This window comes from Scyliorhinus canicula, chromosome 6, assembly GCF_902713615.1.
Source record: "Scyliorhinus canicula chromosome 6, sScyCan1.1, whole genome shotgun sequence".
Lineage (NCBI taxonomy): Eukaryota > Metazoa > Chordata > Chondrichthyes > Carcharhiniformes > Scyliorhinidae > Scyliorhinus > Scyliorhinus canicula.
Genome location: NC_052151.1, coordinates 4,806,401 through 4,829,164, shown reverse-complemented (window position 1 = coordinate 4,829,164; position 22,764 = coordinate 4,806,401). Strand labels below are relative to the sequence as shown.

The 22,764-nt window shown below is 52.0% G+C and overlaps 1 protein-coding gene across 1 annotated transcript in view; it reads left to right on the top strand.

The window, feature by feature from the left end:
• cnih3 (cornichon family AMPA receptor auxiliary protein 3) overlaps positions 1–22,764 on the top strand; it is an 83,735-nt gene that overhangs the window by 46,508 nt on the left and 14,463 nt on the right. Inside the window, exon 4 of the mRNA XM_038798915.1 lies at positions 8,494–8,606. Coding sequence (XP_038654843.1) covers positions 8,494–8,606 — 113 coding nt within the window. The remainder of the gene's footprint in view (positions 1–8,493; positions 8,607–22,764) is intronic.

Here is a 22,764-nt window from a genome sequence, read left to right as displayed (position 1 = left end):
TTGGGGATGTTTAGCGAGGTGCTGGAGAGCTGCCAGAGACACTGACCCAGGCAATGATCATGCTAATCCCGAAGAAGGGGAAAGATCTGCTATATTGTTTATAGAGGTCCATATCACTGTTAAATATAGATGTGAAAGTGTTGGCTATGCTAGTGGCGAGGGGGATGGATGGATGTGTTCCGGGGGTGGTTGTAGATGATCAGGTGGGTTTTGTGAAGGGCAACTTCCCAGTAACATCAGGCTGTTACTAAATGTAATCATGACCCCATTGGAGGGACGGGTACCGGAGGTAGTGGTCTCTATGGAGGCGGAGAAGGATTTCGACTGGGTGGATGGCGGCACCTATTCGAGGAAGGTTTGGGTTTGGGCCGAAGTTTGTGGTGTAGGTGCGTCTGCTGTACGTGGGCCTGGTGGCGAGCATACGGCCTAACGAGATAAGTTCACAGAGCTTTGGGCTGTACAGGGGTACGAGGCAGGGGTGTCCATTGCCGCTGTTCATGCTGGCGATAGAGCCCTTGGCGATGGTCCTCAGGGGGTCAGTAGTGGGGCAGGGGATTGTGAGGGGGAGTAGAGAACACCGGGTATCACTGTATGCAGACAACCTGCTGCTGTTGGTACTAGACCCACTGGAGAGATTGGGGAGAATTACAACCATACTAGAGAGGTTCGGGGCCTTCGTGGGCTAGAAACTGAATGTCGGAAAGAGTGAGGTCTTTCCGGTGAATGAGGCGGGTAGGGGAGCTAATCTGGGGGTGTTACCAATTCTGGTAGCCAACGATAGGTTCAGGTATTTGGGGGGTTCAGGTGACGGGGGAGTATGCGACGGTGCACAAATGGAACGTAATAAAGTTGGCGGAGGAGGTTAGAGAGTGCTTTCGGATATGGGGTACGTTACACCTGACACAGATGGGGAGAGTCAAGGTGGTAAAAATTAATGTTCCACCAATTATTCCAGACCCCCCTGTTCTTCAATCCGAAGGTCATTTTCCGGAAACTAGATGCAGTGATTTTGGAGCTGATGTGGGAGGGAGGTTTATATGGGAGAGGTGAAGAGGGCCCTGCTACAGATGCAAAGGTAGAAAGGGGGGAGTTGGCATTACTGAATCTGCTGCACTATTATTGGGCGGCGAATGTGGGAAGGAGAGGGGTTAGGATGGAGGGGGAGTCCTATAGGGGTTCCAGCCAGAGTGTCATGGTGACGGGGGCACTACCGCTGGCATTGAGGAGGTACACGGAGAGCCTGGTGGTACAGTCCACAATTAGGGTGTGCAACCAGTTGAGGAGACACTTTAGGATGGAGGGGAAGTCGGTGAAGGTACCGCTGTGTGGGATCCATGGGTATAAGCTGGGGGGAGACGGATGGCATGCATAGGAAGTGGAGGGAGGTGGAACTGGTGAGGGCAAGGGATCTATACCTGGAGGAGAGGTTTGCAAGTCTGGCAGAGCTGCAGGAGAGGGTGGAGCTGGCGAAGGGAAGCGAGTTCAAGTCTATGCAAGTGAGGGGCTTTGCGTGGATGGAGAGGGTTTCCCAAGCTGTCGGAGTATCTCCTGTTGGAGCGGTTGCTGCTCCCGGATGTGGAAGGGGAAGGTAGGATTGGAGATATATATGGGTGGCTGGGGGAGCAGGTGGTGAGGATTAAGGGGAAATGGATGGTGGAGCTGGGGGGGAAGATAGGTGTGGAGTGAGGCACTGCGCAGGGTGAATTTGACCCCCTCGTGCATGAAGATGAGTTTGATACAGTTTAAGGTGGTGCACAGGATGTAAATGACTCAGGCGAGGATGAGTGGGTTCTTCCAGGGGGTGGAAGACGAGGGTGAGGAGTTTGGGCGAGGACCAGCTAATCACGTGGATATGTTCTGGGGCTGTAAGAAGTTGGAGAGATACTGAGAGGGGGTATTTGGGATGCTGTCAATGATTATGGGGGTAGAAGCCGGACCGGACCCAATGATGGTGAGATTTGGGGTATTGGAAATGCCGGAGCTGATGGAGGGGAGGAGGGCTGATGTTGTGGCCTTCGTCTCTCTTGTTGCCCGGTGAAGGATGGGGTGAAAAGGAGAGAAAATAGCACAAACTGTGAACTGTGAGGTGTGGAAAATGTTTTTCGATTTATTTATACTTTTGTACTTTTGAATATGTCTGGACTAAAATACATTTAAAAAAAGAAAGTGTCCTGACGCAACTTCCGGGCTGTGCAATTGAGCCGGACCATTGCCCCTCCTTCCCTGCACTATCGCCATCAATTCTTCCATCACCATCCTGTCCAGGGACCGGGCCACAGGAACACAGGGGGTATTAAGGGTGACCCACAGGTATACAGTCAAAAGTCAACACTTAAAACAGGCGTTCCAAGGACACCTACAACCTGCAAGCCCTCCTGCATCTTCAGCCTGCTAGCAGATCCACCAAAACTGTCCCCTCGCCTCACTCCAGGTAAAAGAGTCCGAAAGGCAGCTGCCTTTAATCCTTTAATCCAGAAAGCAGCAGGCAAGTCCAAGGGGAAGAGGCAGCAGGCAAACAGCAGAGTAGCAGCAAGTACACCGAAGGGCAGCAACAGCAGCCTCCAGGCATCTGCAGTCATCAGCAGGAGCAGCAGCTCATACAACCTGCAGTCAAACAATGAAACTAAAGGAAATAAGCTCAGGGACAATCTTAAAGGAGTTGTACTTGATATGGGCACTGCCCAAACAGAACGAAGGTCAACGGAAACTTACAGAGATAGGGGCCTCCATAACGGTGCGCATGGAGCTCTGGGAGAACTCTGACAGATCCCCAGTAGGCGCCTGGAAGGACCCTGTGGCGTAGAAGTTCAGGGTGACCGGAAGTGGTTGCCCTGCTCTATATGGGCGTCCTCCCCATATCCCTGCAGTGTCAGCTGCACTATGATCTGGAAGATATGTTGCACTGTTTCTCTGCCCAGCTGGAGTCTTCAATGGCATGTCTGGTCAGGCAGGTCCTTGAATGACACTCGAGGCTTCATCGGCACCCCCTTTCCATCACCTCCTCCTCAGCCTGTTGGGCTGGTTCTCCATCCTCACCGGCTGGCTCCTGTTCCTCTGGAGCAGGATCCGCTGCTGCACAGTCCCCCTCGAGCAGTGGGGATAACAGACATCCCTGCCTTGTGCCTCTGTGCAGCTGGAAGTACTTAGAGCTGGTGGTATTCATCCATACGCTTGCCATGGGAGTGTTTTATAGGAGTTTCATCCAGGAGGTGAACCCTGTTCCAAGCCCAAACCACTCCAGTACCTCTATGGCACACTTCCACTCAACTCTGTCGAAGGCCTTTTCTGTGTCCAGGGAGACAATCACCTCAGGTGCTCTCTCCCTGGGTGGGGTCATGATCACGTTCAGCAGGCGCCTGATGTTCAATGTTCGCTGTCTACCTTTGACAAAGCTCGTCTGGCCTTCTGCTACCACCTGTGGAATGCAGTCCTCTTGCCTTTTGGCCAGGATCTTGGCCGGTATTTTTGGGTTGAAGTTTAGCATCGAGATGGGTCTGTAGGAACCACATTCTGTTGGGTCTTTGTCTTTCTTGGGTATCAGTGAGATTGAGGCTTGTGCTAGGGTATGTGGCAGTGTGCCCCTTAACATCTACTGCAGGTGTGGGCCACTGACGCTGGCAAACCGTCTGGGCCTGGCGCCTTCCCCGTCTCCATGGAGCTAATACTCTCCATGATCTCTCCCAGTTCCAGCGATGCTTCCAGGCCCCGTTTCCTGTCAGCCCCATGACTGGCTTTTTATTTTTAAATTTTTTAAAATAATGTTTATTGTCACAAGTCGGCTTACATTAACACCGCAATGAAGTCTCCGTCAGGAGCTCCATGGTTGGGGCCTCGGAGTATCGCCGGTCTACCCCAGTATGGAGTTGACCAGCTCTTGCCTAGCCGCCCTCTCTTCTCTTTGTGCTTTGTTAGCAATAATATTCCACTTGATCACAGCCTTCAGCGCCTCCCAGAGGGTGGAGGGTGAGACCTCCCCATTCTGGTTATTAGTAATATACTCGTCTATGGCCTGTGATATTTTCTTGCATAAAGCCTTGTCGACCAGGAGGTCCGTGTCCATCCTCCATGGGGGGCGTTGGGCACAGCCCGTCTCCAACCTCACATCCATATAATGTGGAGCGTGGTCGGAGATTACGATCGGGGAATATTTCGCTCTTACTAGCCCTGGTAACACCGATTTTCCCACTACAAAGAAGTCAATCCGTGAATAGACGTTATACACTTGAGAGAAGGAGAACACCTTCTCCCCTGGGAGGGTGAATCACCGTGGGTCCACCGCCCCCACCTTCTCCCCTGGGAGGGTGAATCACCGTGGGTCCACCGCCCCCACCTTCTCCCCTGGGAGGGTGAATCACCGTGGGTCCACCGCCCCCACCTTCTCCCCTGGGAGGGTGAATCACCGTGGGTCCACCGCCCCCACCTTCTCCCCTGGGAGGGTGAATCACCGTGGGTCCACCGCCCCCACCTTCTCCCCTGGGAGGGTGAATCACCGTGGGTCCACCGCCCCCACCTTCTCCCCTGGGAGGGTGAATCACCGTGGGTCCACCGCCCCCACCTTCTCCCCTGGGAGGGTGAATCACCGTGGGTCCACCGCCCCCACCTTCTCCCCTGGGAGGGTGAATCACCGTGGGTCCACCGCCCCCACCTTCTCCCCTGGGAGGGTGAATCACCGTGGGTCCACCGCCCCCACCTTCTCCCCTGGGAGGGTGAATCACCGTGGGTCCACCGCCCCCACCTTCTCCCCCGGGAGGGTGAATCACCGTGGGTCCACCGCCCCCACCTTCTCCCCTGGGAGGGTGAATCACCGTGGGTCCACCGCCCCCACCTTCTCCCCTGGGAGGGTGAATCACCGTGGGTCCACCGCCCCCACCTTCTCCCCTGGGAGGGTGAATCACCGTGGGTCCACCGCCCCCATCTGCTCCCCTGGGAGGGTGAATCACCGTGGGTCCACCGCCCCCACCTTCTCCCCTGGGAGGGTGAATCACCGTGGGTCCACCGCCCCCATCTGCTCCATAAATAGACTCAGTTCTTTCACCATGTTGGAGGTCTTTCCCGTTTTGGGATTCGACCTGTCCATCATTGGGCCCTGTACACAGTTAAAGTCACCCCCCCCCCCCCCCCCCCCCCCACATGCCCATGCCCCCCCCCCCCCCAACACCACCACCACCCATGATCAGTTGGTGGGTGTCTACGTCAGGGATTTCTGCCATGGTCTTCTTTACAAACTCCGCGTTGTCCCAGTTGGGGGTGTACACATTCACCAGGACTACCGGTGCCCCATCCAGGACAATGCTGACCCCCTGATCCCTAACTGTCCTCGTCACCGTGAACATCATCCTCTTATTGAGCAGTATGGCTGCCCCCCTGGCCCTCGTCCCGTAACAGGAATGGTAAGTGTGTCCCACCCAGCCCTTCCTTACCCACAGTCAGTTCTTCTCCATCAGGTGAGTCTTTAGGAGGAAGACTATGTCGGCTTTCATACTTCTCAGGTGGGCGAAGACTCTGGATCTCTTCACTGGGCCGTTGAGCCCCCCGACGTTCCAGGTGACTATCCTAATGGGGGGATTTTAGGCCCCTGTTCCTGCGGGATCAACCATACTTACCTTGTGGATGTGCCCCTGCGCTCCGGGGTATCCCTTTGTTAGGGGGCCGTCCAAGATGGCCGCAGCCACTCTTCTGACCATGAGGTCAGGCCCCTGCGCTCCAGCGTTTCCATTTGTTCAGGGACCCTCTCAAGTGTTTGCTTGCCGCGCCATTTTGTTCCCAGTCGCCACGTGGCCTGTTATAGCCAGTCTAATGCCCTCAATCTTTATTTACCTATCACTCCCTTGTAGTTTCTTCCCCCCCCAGCCTTCTTTCCTCTCTACCCTACAGCTACTACCCCCTTTCCCCCTCTTTCTTCCCCTAATTGTCCCCTATACCCGGTGTTTTCCCCCTCTTCCCCCTCCCGTGAGGCCCTTTCCCCCTTTCAGGAGACGTGCCGGGGCCCCTCTCTACTGCACGCTTCCCGGTGCTAGCTACCTCACCAGCCTGGTGGCCCCCTCCGGGGTTAGATGTCCCATCGCCCAATCCCTGGGCTCCCTGTCCGCCATCCCCTCACCTTCTCCTGCGTTTTGCTGTGCTCGTTCATACCTCCCTCTCTTTCTGCTGTCAGCCCCAGAACGAAGCAGTAAACTGCCGCGCAACATAGTTGCTGTGGTGATGGTTCACACGTGGCTGTATTTTACAGAATGTAAAAATAAACACAAAGCATTAAGCGTCTCCTTATTGCGATCTCTGCTGCCGCTTTTCCAGTCTGCGTCCACAGGAGGTGGGAAGAAATGCTCCTTGTCTTGTTACTCAGAGCTTGGCTGGGTCCAGAATCCCCAATCTCACGCCGTTTCTGTACAGCATGGCCTTAGCCTTGTTAAATTCAGCCCGCGCTTGGCCAGGTCGGCACCAATGTCCTGATCAATCTGGATCCAGTGGCCTTCCCAGTTATAGTTTCTGGTTAGTCTGGCCTAGGGCAGGATTTGCTCCCAGTCCTGGTATCGGTGCACCGTGGCAATTATTGCCCTCGGCTGTTCCCCGGTTTTGGGCTTTGGGCGAAGTGACAAATGTGCCCTGTCGATTTCTGGTGGGTTTGGGAAGCAGCCCCTTCCCACCAGGTTGCCCAGCATTTGGGCCACATAGTTAACCTGGTCCTTGACTGTTCCCTTGCGTTAAGCCCGGCCTTGCCACCTCCTTTTCCAGGACGGCAATCCGGGTGCCCTGGTCTGTTTCAGCCCTTTCCAGCTCCTTGATTGTTTCTTCCTCAGTTTCCGGTCGTCTTTCCACCTTGTCCAGGGCCAGAGCTTCGGTAACCATACCCTTCACCACAGCTTGCATGCCCGATTCTGTTTCCTCTCAATGTTCTCTCAATTCTCCTGAGAGGATCATCCTCCACCACCCCTGGTGGGAGGGGTGGTGCTCCTCGTGTGGCGGGGGCGGGGGGGGGGGGGGGGGCTTCTTGTCTGGTGGGATGGGGGGAAGCTGTCCCCCCCCCCACAGCATGAGGGAGCTGCCCCCTCCCCCGCCCCCGGGGACCATGAGGAAGCTGCCCCCTCCCGAACAGCATGAGGAAGCCATGCCACCTCCCCCCCCCCCCCCCCCCCCCCCCGGGCACGAGGAAGCTGTCCCCCCCCCCCCCGACAGCACGAGGAGGCAGTGTGTCCCTGCCCCCCCCCCCCCCCCCCCCCTCCCCACACACGTCTAAACCCCAGCTGCCTGGCACTTCAGCCAAAAAACAAGGTCTAGGAAAACAGGTCACTACTGATTAATGAATCAAAGCACAGGGTGGGTTCAGATCAATGTCTACCAACTAAAATTAAATAAAAAATGACTTTAATATATTCATTCCAGGTTTAAAATCAAAGCAGAGCAGAAATAAAATGCAAAGTAGAGAATTAGAAAGTATAATGACTGCAGGCCTCAGGCCTGTACATTTTGGTGTTGGGAAAGGGATCTGAGCTGATGATGGGGATTTGAAATTATTATGTGAATCCTTCTAACTATGATGTGGAGATGCCGGCGTTGGATTGGGGTGAGCACAGTAAGATGTCTTACAACACCAGGTTAAAGTCCAACAGGTTTGTTTCAAACACGAGCTTTCGGAGCACAGCTCCTTCTTCAGGTGAATCTCTGCAAGACGTGCCAGATCATTGACATGGGTACCACCATTACACGTGAGAACACCACCCACCAGGTACGCGGTACATACTCGTGCGACTCGGCCAACGTTGTCTACCTCATAAGCTGCAGGAAAGGATGTCCTGAAGCGTGGTACATTGATGAGACAATGCAGACGCTGCGACAACAGATGAACGGGCATCGTGCGACAATCACCAGGCAGGAATGTTCCCTTCTAGTCGGGGAACACTTCAGCAGTCAAAGGCATTCAGCCTCTGATCTCCGGGTAAGCGTTCTCCAAGGCGGCCTTCAGGACACGCGACAGCGCAGTATCGCCGAGCTGGAACTTATAGCTAAGTTCCGCCCGCATGAGTACGGCCTCAACCGGGACCTTGGATTCATGTCGCATTACATTCACCCCCCCACCATCTGGCCTGGACTTGCAAAATCCTACCAACTGTCCTGGCTTGAGACAATCCACCTCTTTAACCTGGGGTTTCCTCTCTCTCTGCATCTGTAAAGACTTAATTCCCTGCAAATGCTCGCATTCCAAGCATTGTCTGGCATCTCTGACTTTGTCATTATAACTCTGTGAGGCATATCTTTGTTGCATCGACAATTGAAGTGAAATCTAACTTTTAATTTGAAATATCATTCACCTGTTAACTAATGTTTATTATCTTTAGTTGGTTTGTTCCAGTAAAAGTTTTAAGTTCCATTGTCTTTTCTTTCATTGGCATCATTGCTGATGGATTTCTATGGGGAATACCTCTTGGCAAAGTCAATGGGAAAAGTTTGTTATTGTCAAGCTCTTGTGTTAACCACTCGTTTTCTTTTGTGATGTAGCTGGTGTTTCCGGAATATTCCATCCACGGATTGTTCTGTATAATGTTCCTGTGCGCACAGGAATGGCTGACACTGGGTCTCAATATCCCTCTGCTCTTCTATAACCTCTGGAGGTGAGTCTAATATTGTTTTACTCTGATTGATTCACCAACACGGCAGGGAAGGAGGAGGAAGCTCACCAACCTCTCAAGGACAATTTGGAAGCTGCAGCGCATGTTGGCCTCGTCAGAGTCACTGACGCTCCAATAAAGGTCAACCTTGGCTCCAACAGGAGGTCTCCTTCCCTGAGTGCCAGCCAAACATTACAAGGGAGAGCCCACGAGGGGGAGACAGACCACGAGGGGGAGACAGACCACGAGGGAGAGAGAGATCACGAGGGGGAGAGAGATCACGAGGGGGAGACAGACCACGAGGGAGAGAGAGATCACGAGGGAGAGAGAGATCACGAGGGGGAGACAGACCACGAGGGGGAGACAGACCACGAGGGGGAGACAGACCACGAGGGGGAGACAGACCACGAGGGAGAGAGAGATCACGAGGGGGAGACAGACCACGAGGGGCAGACAGACTACGAGGGGGAGACAGACCACGAGGGGGAGACAGACCACGAGGGGGAGACAGACCACGAGGGGGAGACAGACCACGAGGGAGAGAGAGATCACGAGGGGGAGACAGACCACGAGGGGCAGACAGACTACGAGGGGGAGACAGACCACGAGGGGGAGACAGACCACGAGGGGGAGACAGACCACAAGGGGGAGACAGACCACGAGGGGGAGACAGACCACGAGGGAGAGAGAGATCACGAGGGGGAGACAGACCACGAGGGGGAGACAGACTACGAGGGAGAGAGAGATCACGAGGGGGAGAGAGATCACGAGGGGGAGAGAGCCCATGAGGGGGAGAGAGATCACGAGGGGGAGAGAGATCATGAGGGAAAGAGATCATGAGGGGGAGAGAGATCACGAGGGGGAGAGAGACCACGAGGAGGAGACAGACCACGAGGGGGAGACAGACCACGAGGGGGAGAGAGACCACGAGGAGGAGACAGACCACGAGGGGGAGACAGACCACGAGGGGGAGAGAGATCACGAGGGGGAGAGAGATCACGAGGAGGAGACAGACCACGAGGGGGAGACAGACTACGAGGGAGAGAGAGATCACGAGGGGGAGAGAGATCACGAGGGGGAGAGAGCCCACGAGGGGGAGAGAGATCACGAGGGGGAGAGAGATCATGAGGGAAAGAGATCATGAGGGGGAGAGAGATCACGAGGGGGAGAGAGACCACGAGGAGGAGACAGACCACGAGGGGGAGACAGACCACGAGGGGGAGAGAGACCACGAGGAGGAGACAGACCACGAGGGGGAGACAGACCACGAGGGGGAGAGAGATCACGAGGGGGAGAGAGATCACGAGGAGGAGACAGACCACGAGGGGGAGACAGACCACGAGGAGGAGAGAGATCACGAGGGGGAGAGAGATCACGAGGGGGAGAGAGATCACGAGGGGGAGAGAGATCACGAGGGAGAGAGAGATCACGAGGGGGAGAGAGATCACGAGGGGGAGAGAGATTACGAGGGGGAGAGAGATCATGAGGGAAAGAGATCACGAGGGGGAGAGAGATAACGAGGGGGAGAGAGATCACGAGGGGGAGAGAGATCACGAGGGGGAGAGAGATCACAAGGGGGAGAGAGATCACGAGGGGGAGAGAGATCACGAGGGGGAGAGAGATCACGAGGGAGAGAGAGATCACGAGGGGGAGAGAGATCACGAGGGGGAGAGAGATCACGAGGGGGAGAGAGATCACGAGGGGGAGAGAGATCATGAGGGGGAGAGAGATCACGAGGGGGAGAGAGATCACGAGGGGGAGAGAGATCACGAGGGAGAGAGAGATCACGAGGGGGAGAGAGATCACGAGGGGGAGAGAGATCACGAGGGGGAGAGAGATCACGAGGGGGAGAGAGATCACGAGGGGGGAAGATTACGAGGGGGAGAGAGATCAGAGAGAGAGAGAGACCCTAATAATAATAATCTTTATTATTGTCACAAGGAGGCTTACATTATAATCCAGGGGATGCTTTTGCACAGTGGGCTAAACATAGAACATACAGTGCACAAGGAGGCCATTCGGCCCGTCGGGTCTGCACCGACCTACTTAAGCCCTCACTTCCACCCTATCCCCACAACCCAATATCCCATCCTAACCGTGTTGGACACTAAGGGCAATTTATCATGGCCAATCCACCTAACCTTGGACTGTGGGAGGAAACCGGAGCACCCGGAGGAAACCCACGCAGACACAGAGAGAATGTGCAGACTCCGCACAGTGACCCAGTGGGGAATTAAACCTGGGATCCTGGCGTTGTGAAGCCACAGTGCTAACCACTGTGCTGCCGTGCTGCCCACGATAGCACAGTTGGCTTGTAATGCAGAACAATGCCAGCAGCACGGTTCAATTCCTGTACCAGCCTCCCCGAACAGGCGCCAGAATGTGGCGACTAGGGGCTTTTCACAGTAACTTCATAGGGGCTATTTAGCACACTGGGCTAAATCGCTGGCTTTTAAAGCAGGCCAGCAGCACGGTTCGATTCCCGTAACAGCCTCCCCGAACAGGCGCCGGAATGTGGCAACTAGGGGCTTTTCACAGTAACTTAATTGAAGCCTACCCGTAACAATAAGCGATTATTATTAACATTGCAATGAAGTTACTGTGAAAATCCCCTCTTCACCACATTCTGGCACCAGTTCGGGTCACAGAGGGAGAATTCAGAATGTCCAACTCATCTAACAGCACGTCTTTCAGGACTTGTGGGAGCAAACCGGAGCCCCCGGAGGAAACCCACGCAGGCACGGGCCCTGGTGCACACGCCAAGTGGCCTCCCATGCCTGCCTGGGCCCATGTCCCTCAACCTCCTTGTCGAATGAGGCCTGGCGTTCACCTTCCTCCTGTAGCACGTCACCCCTCTACTGCACGATGCTGTGGAGGACGCAGCAGGGCACCACAATGCGGGCAACCCTCTCAGCATCATACTGGAGGGCCCCTCCAGAGTGGTCCATGCACCTGAACCGCACCTTACGGAAGCTGAAGCACCACTCGATCATGCTCCTGGTTGCTGCATGGACGTCTCTGTAGCGATCCTGTGCTTCAGGTCTGTGCCTCCAGATAGGTGTCATCAGCCACGACTGCAATGGATAACCCATGTTGCCCAAGAGACAAACCCACTGCCCGGGTAATGGGCGCAGAGGTGAATGATGCTCAGCTGGTGGTTACATATCAGCTGCATGTTCATCGAGTGGAACCTCTTTCGGTTTGTATAGAGCGGCCTGTTATCCATAGGTTCTTGTAGAGAGACATGCATCCTGTTGATCACCCCCTGGACCTGGGTCATGTCGGTGATGGCGGCGAAGTTCGCTGCCCGGCCATTCTGATGGGCTCAGTCCACATTGAAGTGGCTGCAGAGGGAGGACACCATAGCAGAATCAAGTAACAAGGCACTGTGGGTGGAACTCAGACAGGAAAGGGGCAGTCACTGTGATGGGGGCGTACTACAGGCCTCCCAACAGCCCACAGGAAATTGAAGAATTGATATGTAATTACATTCTGGATAGATGTAGAAATAATAGAGTTGTTGTAGTGGGAGAGTTTAATTTACATCATATTGACTGGAAATTCCTCAGGGTTAGGGGTCTGGATGGTGAAGAATTTGTTAAGTGTGTCCAAGGCGGTTTTTTGGAACAATATGTGGAGAGTCTGATTAGCGAGGTGGCTATACTGGACCTAGTACTCTGGAACGAGCCTGGCCAGGTCATCAAAGTTGCAGTGGGAGAAGATGTGACGAACAGTGAGCACAATTCCGTAAGCTTTCGGATACTCATGGAAAAGGACGAGTGTTGTCCTCAGGTTAATGGGCTAAATTGGGGGAAGGCTAACTACAACCAGATTAGGCAGGATTTGGAGGCTGTTGTTTGGGAAAGGTTGTTTGAGGGTAAATCCACATTTGGCATGTGGGCGTCTTTTAAGGAGCAGTTGATGGAAGTGCAGGACAGGCACGTGCCAATGAAAAGGGAAGACAGGAAAGGCAGGATTCGGGAACCATGGATGACCAGGGAAATTGTGAGTCTAGTCAAAAAGAAAAAGGATGCATACATGAGGTCAAGGCAACAAAAAAAACATGAAGCAGTTGAAGGATACAAGGAAAATAGAAAGAGCTCGCTCAAACAGGGAGTTAGGAGGGCAAAAAGAGGTCACAAAATGTCCTTGGCAGACAGGATTAAGGAGAATCCCAAGGCATTTTCTATGTATATAGGAACAAGAGGGTAGCTAGAGAAAGAGTTGACCCACTCAAGGACAAAGGAGGGAAATTATGTTGCAGAATCAGAGGAAGTAGGTGAGATCCTCAATTAGTATTTTGCATCGGTATTCACAAAGGAAAGGGACACGTTGATTGGTGGTGTCTCAGACGGATAGAACGTAGAACATAGAACAGTACAGCACAGTACAGGCCCTTCCGCCCACGATGTTGTGCCGACCATTCATCCTAATCTAAGATTAACCTAACCTACACCACTTCAATTTACTGCTGTCCATGTGCCTGTCTAAGAGTTGCTTAAATGTCCCTAATGACTCTGACTCCACCACTTCTGCTGGAAGTGCATTCCACACACCCACCATTCTCTGTGTAAAGAACCTACCTCTGACATCTCCCCTATACCTTCCTCCAATCACCTTAAAATTATGTCCCCTCGTGACAGCCACTTCCGCCCTGGGGAAAAGTCTCTGGCTATCCACTCTATCCATGCCTCTCATCACCTTGTACACCTCTATCAAGTCACCTCTCTGCCTTCTTCGCTCCAGTGAGAAAAGCCCTAGCTCCCTCAACCTTTCTTCATAAGACATGCCCTCCAGTCCAGGCAGCATCCTGGTAAATCTCCTCTGTACCCTCTCCAAAGCATCCACATCCTTCCTATAATGAGGCGACCAGAACTTGACACAATATCGCAAGTGTGGTCTAAGACCATAAGACCATAAGACATAGGAGCAGAATTAGGCCACTCGGCCCATCGAGTCTGCTCTGCCATTTAATCATGGCTGATATTTTCTCATCCCCATTGTCCTGCCTTTTGCCCATAACCCCTGATATCCTTATTAATCAAGAACCTGTCTATCTCTGTCTTAAAGACACTCAATTATTTGGCCTAATTTTGTGAACCTCCTCTGGACCCTTTCTAAGGCCAGCACATCCTTCCTTAGATATAGGGCCCAAAACTGCTCACAATACTCCAAATGGGGTTTTATAAAGCTACAGCAAAACCTCGCAGCTCTGAAACTCAATCCCCCTGTTAATGAAAGCCAACACACCATACACCTTCTTAACAACCCTATCAACCTGGGTGGCAACTTGGGAAGGATCTATGTACGTGGACCCCAAGATCTCACTGTTCCTCCACACTTCCAAGAATCCTGCCTTTAACACTGTATTCAGCTTTCAAATTCAACCTTACAAAATGAATCATTTCACATTTATCAAGGTTGAACTCCATCTGCCACTTCTCAGCCCAGCTCTGCATCCTGTCAATGTCCTGTTGTAACCTGTAACAGCCTTCAACACTGTCTACAACTCCACCAACCTTCGTGTCATCGGCAAACCTACTAACCCACCCTTCCACTTCCTCAATCAAGTCATTTATAAAAAGCACAAAGAGCAGAGGTCCCAGAACAGATCCCTGCGGGACACCACTGGTCACCGACCTCCAGGCGGAATATTTTCCAACCACTACCACACGCTGTCTTCTTTCAGCCAGCCAATTCTGTATCCCAATCCCCCTGACTTTCTGAATGAACCTACCATGGGAAACCTTATCAAATGCCTTACTGAAATCCATATACACCACATCCACTGCCCGACCTTCATCAATGTGTCTCGTCACATCCTCAAAGAATTCAATGTGTAGAAACTTTAGAACAAGTCGTTCCACAAGGGAGGAAGTGATAGGTGTGTTACAAAGCATACAGTAGACAAATCCCCAGGGCCAGATGGCATCTATCCCAGATTAATGAGGGAGACAAGAGACAAATTCACTGGACCTCGAACAGAAATCTTTGTTTCCTCGTTGGCCACAGGCGAGACCCCAGAGGATTGGAGGATAGACAATGTTGTCCCGTTATTTAAGAAGGATAATCCGGGTAATTATAGGCCAGTGAGCTTGGCGTCAGTGATAGTGAAATTGTTGGAAAAGATTCTGAGATAGGATCGATGCACATTTGGAAGGGAATGGTCTGATTAGTGACAGACATATGGTTTTGTCCGAGGGAGCGCATGTCTCACTAGTTTGTTAAAAATTTTTGAGAAGGTGACAAAAATGATTGATGAGGGAAGGACTGTGGATGTTGTCTACATGGACTTTAGCAAAGCATTTGATAAGGTCTCTCATGGCAGGCTGGTGCAAAAGATTAGATCACATGGGGTCAGGGGTGAACTAGCTGGATGGACCCAGAACTGGCTTGGCCATAGAGGACAGAGGGTAGCAGTGGAAGGGTGTTTTTCTGAATGGAGGTCTGTAACTAGTGGTGTTCCGCAGGGATCAGTACTGGGACCTCTGCTCTTTGTAATATATATAAATGACTTGGAAGAAAACGTAGCGGGTCTGATTAGCATGTTTGCAGATGATACTAAGATTGCAGGAGTTGTGGATAGTGATGAAGGTTGTCAGAGAATACAACAGGATATAGATGGGTTGCAAAATTGGGCAGAGACATGGCAGATGGAATTTAACCCGGACAAATGCGAGGTGATGCATTTTGGTCGATCCAATTCAGGTGGGAGCTATAAAATAAATGGCAGAACCATCGGGAGCACAGAGACACAGAGAGATCTGGGCGTGCAGGTCTACAGTTCCTTAAAAGTGGCAGCACAGGTTGAAATGGTAAAGATGCTTGTCTTCATCGGATGGGGCATTATGTTACAATTATATGGAACATTGGTTAGGCCACATTTGGAATACTGTGTCCAATTCTGGTCACCACACTACCAGAAGGACGTGGAGGCTTTGGAGAGAGTACAGAAAAGGTTTACCAGGATTCTGCCTGGTATGGAGGGTATGAGCGATGAGGAGAGATTGAAGAAACTGGGATTGTTCTCCCGAGAGCGACGAAGGCTGAGGGGCGACCTGATAGAAGTTTATAAAATGATTAGGGGTACAGATAGGGTGAACAGTTGGAGGCTTCTTCCCAGGGTGGAAATGACAATAACAAGGAGGCAAAAGTTCAAAGTGAGGGGGGAAGGTTCAGTGGAGATGTGTGGGGGAAGTTTTTTACACAGAGGGTGATGGTGGGCTGGAATGTACTGCCAAGTGAGGTGGTTGAGGCAGATACATTAGCGACCTTTAAGACGTATCTGGATAGGCACATGAACAGATGGAGGTTAGAAGGATAGGCAGTTGGTCTAGATAGGACATGTGATCGACGCAGGCTTGGAGGGCCGAAGGGCCTGTTCCTGTGCTGTATTGTTCTTTGTTGTTCTTTGTATTTTCTATGGAAGCTAAAGAAATTCAGCATGTCTACATCGACTCTCACAAACGTCGACAGATATGCGATAGAGAGCATCCTATCTGGCTGCATCACAGCCTGGTATGGCAACTGCTTGGCCCAAGATTGCAAGAAACTGCAGAATGTGGTAAACTCAGCCCAACGCATCACACAAGCTTGCCACCCTCACATTGATTCTGTCTACACCTCCCGCTGCCTCTTGAAATGAAAATGAAAATCGCTTATTGTCACGAGTAGGCTTCAATGAAGTTACTGTGAAAAGCCCCGAGTCGCCACTATTTTCACCACAATCGAACCGGTTCGATTCCCGTACCAGCCTCCCCGAACCGTGCTGCTGGCCTGCCTTGGTCTGCTTTAAAAGCCAGCAATTTAGCCCAGTGTGCAAAATCAGGAAGGCAGACACCATTATCAGAAACCCCTCCCACACAGGCATTGCCTTCTTCCAGACCCTTCCATCAGGCAGAAGGTACAGAGTCTGAAGACCCGCACATCCAGACATAGAAACAACTTCTTCCCCACAGCTACAAGACTCCTCAATGACCCCCCCTTGGACTGATCTGTTCCCTGTAAGACACTATTCACGACGCCCTATGCTGCTCGTGCTCATGTATTTGCTTTGTTTGGCCCCTTGTTCCGCACAGTAACTGTTTGTCGATGTACTATTTGTCGATGTACTATTTGTCGATGTGCTATTTGTCGATGTGCTATTTGTCAATGTACTATTTGTCGATGTACTATTTGTCGATGTGCTATTTGTCGATGTACTATTTGTCCATGTACTATTTGTCGATGTACTATTTGTCGATGTGCTATTTGTCGATGTGCTATTTGTCGATGTACTATTTGTCGATGTGCTATTTGTCGATGTACTATTTGTCAATGTACTATTTGTCCATGTACTATTTGTCGATGTACTATTTGTCGATGTACTATTTGTCGATGTGCTATTTGTCGATGTGCTATTTGTCGATGTACTATTTGTCGATGTACTATTTGTCGATGTACTATTTGTCCATGTACTATTTGTCCATGTACTATTTGTCGATGTACTCTGTCTCTCTACGGTGTACGTTGCCTTGGCTGCAGAAAAAACTTTTCACTGTACTTCGGTACATGTGATAATAAATATCAATCAAACAATCAATCACGGCCTGGAACCAGCTGAGGAGGTATTTCAGGATAGGAGGGATATTGATGCTGGTGTCGTTGTGCAAAAACCACAATTTTGCGCTGGGGGGGGGGGGGGGGGGGATAGATGGTATGCACAGGAAGTGGAGAGAAGCGGGGCTGGTTAAGGTGAGCGATCTGTACCTGGGAGATGGGTTTGCCAGTCTAGGGGAACTGAGGGAGAGGGTAGAGCTCCCGAGAGGAAGTGAGTTTAGGTACCTGCAGATAAGGGACTTTGCGTGGAAGGTTTGGAAAGAGTTCCCCAGGTTGCCTGCTGGAGTGACTGCTGCTTCCGGATGTGGAAGGGAAAGGCAGGATCAGAGATATATACAGGTGGCTGGGAAAACAGGGAGGTCAGCAGGTGGTGAAGATAAAGGAGAAGTGGGGGGGGGGGGGGGGGGGGGATGGGTGAGGGGAGATAAACTGGGGAGTATGGAGTGAGGCGCGATGAAAGGTAAATGCGACCTCCTCGTGCGCAAGGATGAGCCTGATACAGTTCAAGGTGGTACACAGGGTACACATTACTCGGGCAAAAATGAATGGGTTATTCCAAGGAGTTGGCAGACGAGTGGGAGAAGTGTGAGCAGGGGCCAGCGAATCACACACATATGTTGTGGGGCTGCAAAACGGAGAGATTGTGGGCAGGAGTGTTCACGGGGAGGTTGAGCCATGGTTTGGTGGTGATATTTGGAATCTGGGAGAAGCTGGATCTGATGGAGGGGAGGAGGGCCAGCGTTGTGGCCTTCACCTCTCTGATTGCCCAGCGCTGAACTCTGTTTGAGTGGCCGTCAGTAACCGGGGTAGCGGACTGGCTGGGAGACTTATATAAGTTCTTTTGGGGGGGGGGAGGGGGGTGCGAGAAAGGGGGAACATTTGTACAAACTCTGTGGTTGTGTGTTGGGGGTTATATTTTATAACCTTTTATATCAGTTTGGAATAAAATACATTTAAAAAAAACTTGCCCTTTCCCGAGTAGGACCCTCCACACACTGCCGGAGGAAACTTTCCTCAGCACTCAACAAATTCCACCCAATCTAAGCCCTTATCTCTATGGCAGTCCCAGTCTATGTTGGGAAAATGTAAATCCCCTACTATGACAGCCCGGTTACTCCTGCGTCTCCCCAATCTCTCTGCATATTTCTTCTTTTAATTCCCGTTGACTATTTGGGGGTCCCTTCTTATTTCTTTGTTCCACCCACAAAGTCACAAAGTCTCGCTGGGTCATCCCTCGGTTAATTAATCTCTGACTACCGCCATGATGCTTCCCTTAATCAAAAATGTAATTCCCCCTTCTCTCTTCCCTCCACCCTATCCCTCCGAAAGTACCGGTCCCCTCAAACATTCAGCTGCCAGTCCTGTCCTTCTGTTAGCCATGTTTCAGTTATGGCTATAATATCCCAGTCCCACGTTCCTATCCCTGCCCTGTGTTCAGCATTATGCTTTTTCTCGTGCTCTTTCATCCTCCGGTCTCTGCTCTCTCTTTAGCGCGCTCTTGTACCTCCCTGGCTCCGCTCCCTGTCTTGCTCTTTCTCGCGCTCTTTCGTCCTCCAGTCTCCACATTCAGTCACGTTATTTCTCACTCTTTACCATCCCAGCTCCGATCCCAGTCTCGCTCTTTCTCACTCTGTATCCTCCCACCTCCGATCTCAGTCTCGCTCTTTCTCACTCTTTACCATCACAGCTCCGATCTCAGTTTCACTCTTTCTCACTCTGTATCCTCCCACCTCCGATCACAGTCTCGCTCTTTCTCACTCTGTATCCTCCCAGCTCCGATCTCAGCCTTGCTCTTTACCCTCCCAGCTCCGATCTCAGTCTTGCTCTTTCTCTCTCTGTATCCTCCCAGTTCCGATCTCAGTCTCGCTCTTTACCATCCCAGCTCCGATCTTAGTCTCACTCTTTCTCACTCTGTATCCTCCCAGCTCCGATCTCAGTCTCGCTCTTTCTCACTCTGTATCCTCCCAGCTCCGATCTCAGTCTCACTCTTTCTCACCTTGTATCCTCCCAGCTCCGATCTCAGTCTCACTCTGTATCCTCCCAGCTCCGATCTCAGTCTCACTCTGTATCCTCCCAGCTCCGATCTCAGTCTCACTCTTTCTCACTCTGTATCCTCCCAGCTCCGATCTCAGTCTCCATCTGTATCCTCCCAGCTCCGATCTCAGTCTCACTCTTTCTCATTCTGTATCCTCCCAGCTCCGATCTCAGTCTCACTCTTTCTCACTCTGTATCCTCCCAGCTCCGATCTCAGTCTCACTCTTTCTCACTCTGTATCCTCCCAGCTCCGATCTCAGTCTCACTCTGTATCCTCCCAGCTCCGATCTCAGTCTCACTCTTTCCCACTCTGTATCCTCCAAGCTTCTATCTCAGTCTTGCTCTTTCTCACTCTGTATCCTCCCAGCTCCGATCTCAGTCTCACTCTTTCTCACTCTGTATCCTCCCAGCTCCGATCTCAGTCTCACTCTTTCTCACTCTGTATCCTCCCAGCTCCGATCTCAGTCTCACTCTGTATCCTCCCAGCTCTGATCTCAGTTTCACTCTTTCTCACTCTTTACCCTCCCAGCTCCGATCTCAGTCTCACTCTTTCTCACTCTGTATCCTCCCAGCTCCGATCTCAGTCTACCTCTTTCTCACTCTTTACCCTCCCAGCTCCGATCTCAGTCTCGCTCTTTCTCACTCTGTCTCCTCCCCGCTCCGATCTCAGTCTCACTCTTTCTCACTCTTTACCCTCCCAGCTCTGATCTCAGTCTCACTCTGTACCCTCCCAGCTCCGATCTCAGTCTCACTCTTTCTCACTCTGTATCCTCCCAGCTCCGATCTCAGTCTCACTCTGTATCCTCCCAGCTCCGATCTCAGTCTCACTCTTTCCCACTCTGTATCCTCCCAGCTTCGATCTCAGTCTCGCTCTTTCTCACTCTGTATCCTCCCAGCTCCGATCTCAGTCTCACTCTTTCTCACTCTGTATCCTCCCAGCTCCGATCTCAGTCTCACTCTTTCTCACTCTGTATCCTCCCAGCTCCGATCTCAGTCTCACTCTGTATCCTCCCAGCTCTGATCTCAGTCTCACTCTTTCTCACTCTTTACCCTCCCAGCTCCGATCTCAGTCTCACTCTTTCTCACTCTGTATCCTCCCAGCTCCGATCTCAGTCTACCTCTTTCTCACTCTTTACCCTCCCAGCTCCGATCTCAGTCTCGCTCTTTCTCACTCTGTATCCTCCCCGCTCCGATCTCAGTCTCACTCTTTCTCACTCTTTACCCTCCCAGCTCTGATCTCAGTCTCACTCTGTACCCTCCCAGCTCCGATCTCAGTCTTGCTCTTTCTCACTCTGTATCCTCTCAGCTCCGATCTCAGTCTCGCTCTTTCTCACTCGGTATCCTCCCAGCTCCGATCTCAGTCTCACTCTATATCCTCCCAGCTCCGATCTCAGTCTCACTCTTTCCCACTCTGTATCCTCCCAGCTCTGATCTCAGTCTTGCTCTTTCTTACTCTTTACCCTCCCAGCTCCGATCTCAGTCTCACTCTTTCTCACTCTGTATCCTCCCAGCTCCGATCTCAGTCTACCTCTTTCTCACTCTTTACCCTCCCAGCTCCGATCTCAGTCTCGCACTTTCTCACTCTGTATCCTCCCCGCTCCGATCTCAGTCTCACTCTTTCTCACTCTTTACCCTCCCAGCTCCGATCTCAGTCTCGCTCTGTATCCTCCCAGCTCCGATCTCAGTCTTGCTCTTTCTCACTCGGTATCCTCCCAACTCCGATCTCAGTCTTGCTCTTTCTCACTCTGTATCCTCCCAGCTCCGATCTCAGTCTCGCTCTTTACCCTCCCAGCTCCGATCTCAGTCTTGCTCTTTCTCACTCGGTATCCTCCCAACTCCGATCTCAGTCTTGCTCTTTCTCACTCTGTATCCTCCCAGCTCCGATCTCAGTCTACCTCTTTCTCACTCTTTACCCTCCCAGCTCCGATCTCAGCCTCACCCTTTCTCACTCTGTACCATCCCAGCTCCGATCTCAGTCTCACTCTTTCTCACTCTGTATCCTCCCAGCTCCGATCTCAGTCTTGCTCTTTCTCTCTCTGTACCCTCCCAGCTCCGATCTCAGTCTTGCTCTTTCTCTCTCTGTATCCTCCCAGTTCCGATCTCAGTCTCGCTCTTTACCATCCCAGCTCCGATCTTAGTCTCACTCTTTCTCACTCTGTATCCTCCCAGCTCCGATCTCAGTCTCGCTCTTTCTCACTCTGTATCCTCCCAGCTCCGATCTCAGTCTCACTCTTTCTCACCTTGTATCCTCCCAGCTCCGATCTCAGTCTCACTCTGTATCCTCCCAGCTCCGATCTCAGTCTCACTCTGTATCCTCCCAGCTCCGATCTCAGTCTCGATCTTTCACACCCTGTATCCTCCCAGCTCCGATCTCAGTCTCACTCTTTCTCACTCTGTATCCTCCCAGCTCCGATCTCAGTCTCACTCTTTCTCATTCTGTATCCTCCCAGCTCCGATCTCAGTCTCACTCTTTCTCACTCTGTATCCTCCCAGCTCCGATCTCAGTCTCACTCTTTCTCACTCTGTATCCTCCCAGCTCCGATCTCAGTCTCACTCTGTATCCTCCCAGCTCCGATCTCAGTCTCACTCTTTCCCACTCTGTATCCTCCCAGCTTCGATCTCAGTCTCGCTCTTTCTCACTCTGTATCCTCCCAGCTCCGATCTCAGTCTCACTCTTTCTCACTCTGTATCCTCCCAGCTCCGATCTCAGTCTCACTCTTTCTCACTCTGTATCCTCCCAGCTCCGATCTCAGTCTCACTCTGTATCCTCCCAGCTCTGATCTCAGTCTCACTCTTTCTCACTCTTTACCCTCCCAGCTCCGATCTCAGTCTACCTCTTTCTCACTCTGTATCCTCCCAGCTCCGATCTCAGTCTACCTCTTTCTCACTCTTTACCCTCCCAGCTCCGATCTCAGTCTCGCTCTTTCTCACTCTGTATCCTCCCCGCTCCGATCTCAGTCTCACTCTTTCTCACTCTTTACCCTCCCAGCTCTGATTCTCAGTCTCACTCTGTACCCTCCCAGCTCCGATCTCAGTCTTGCTCTTTCTCACTCTGTATCCTCCCAGCTCCGATCTCAGTCTCGCTCTTTCTCACTCGGTATCCTCCCAGCTCCGATCTCAGTCTCACTCTGTATCCTCCCAGCTCCGATCTCAGTCTCACTCTTTCCCACTCTGTATCCTCCCAGCTCTGATCTCAGTCATGCTCTTTCTCACTCTTTACCCTCCCAGCTCCGATCTCAGTCTCACTCTTTCTCACTCTGTATCCTCCCAGCTCCGATCTCAGTCTACCTCTTTCTCACTCTTTACCCTCCCAGCTCTGATCTCAGTCTCGCTCTTTCTCACTCTGTATACTCCCCGCTCCGATCTCAGTCTCACTCTTTCTCACTCTTTACCCTCCCAGCTCCGATCTCAGTCTCGCTCTGTATCCTCCCAGCTCCGATCTCAGTCTTGCTCTTTCTCACTCGGTATCCTCCCAACTCCGATCTCAGTCTTGCTCTTTCTCACTCTGTATCCTCCCAGCTCCGATCTC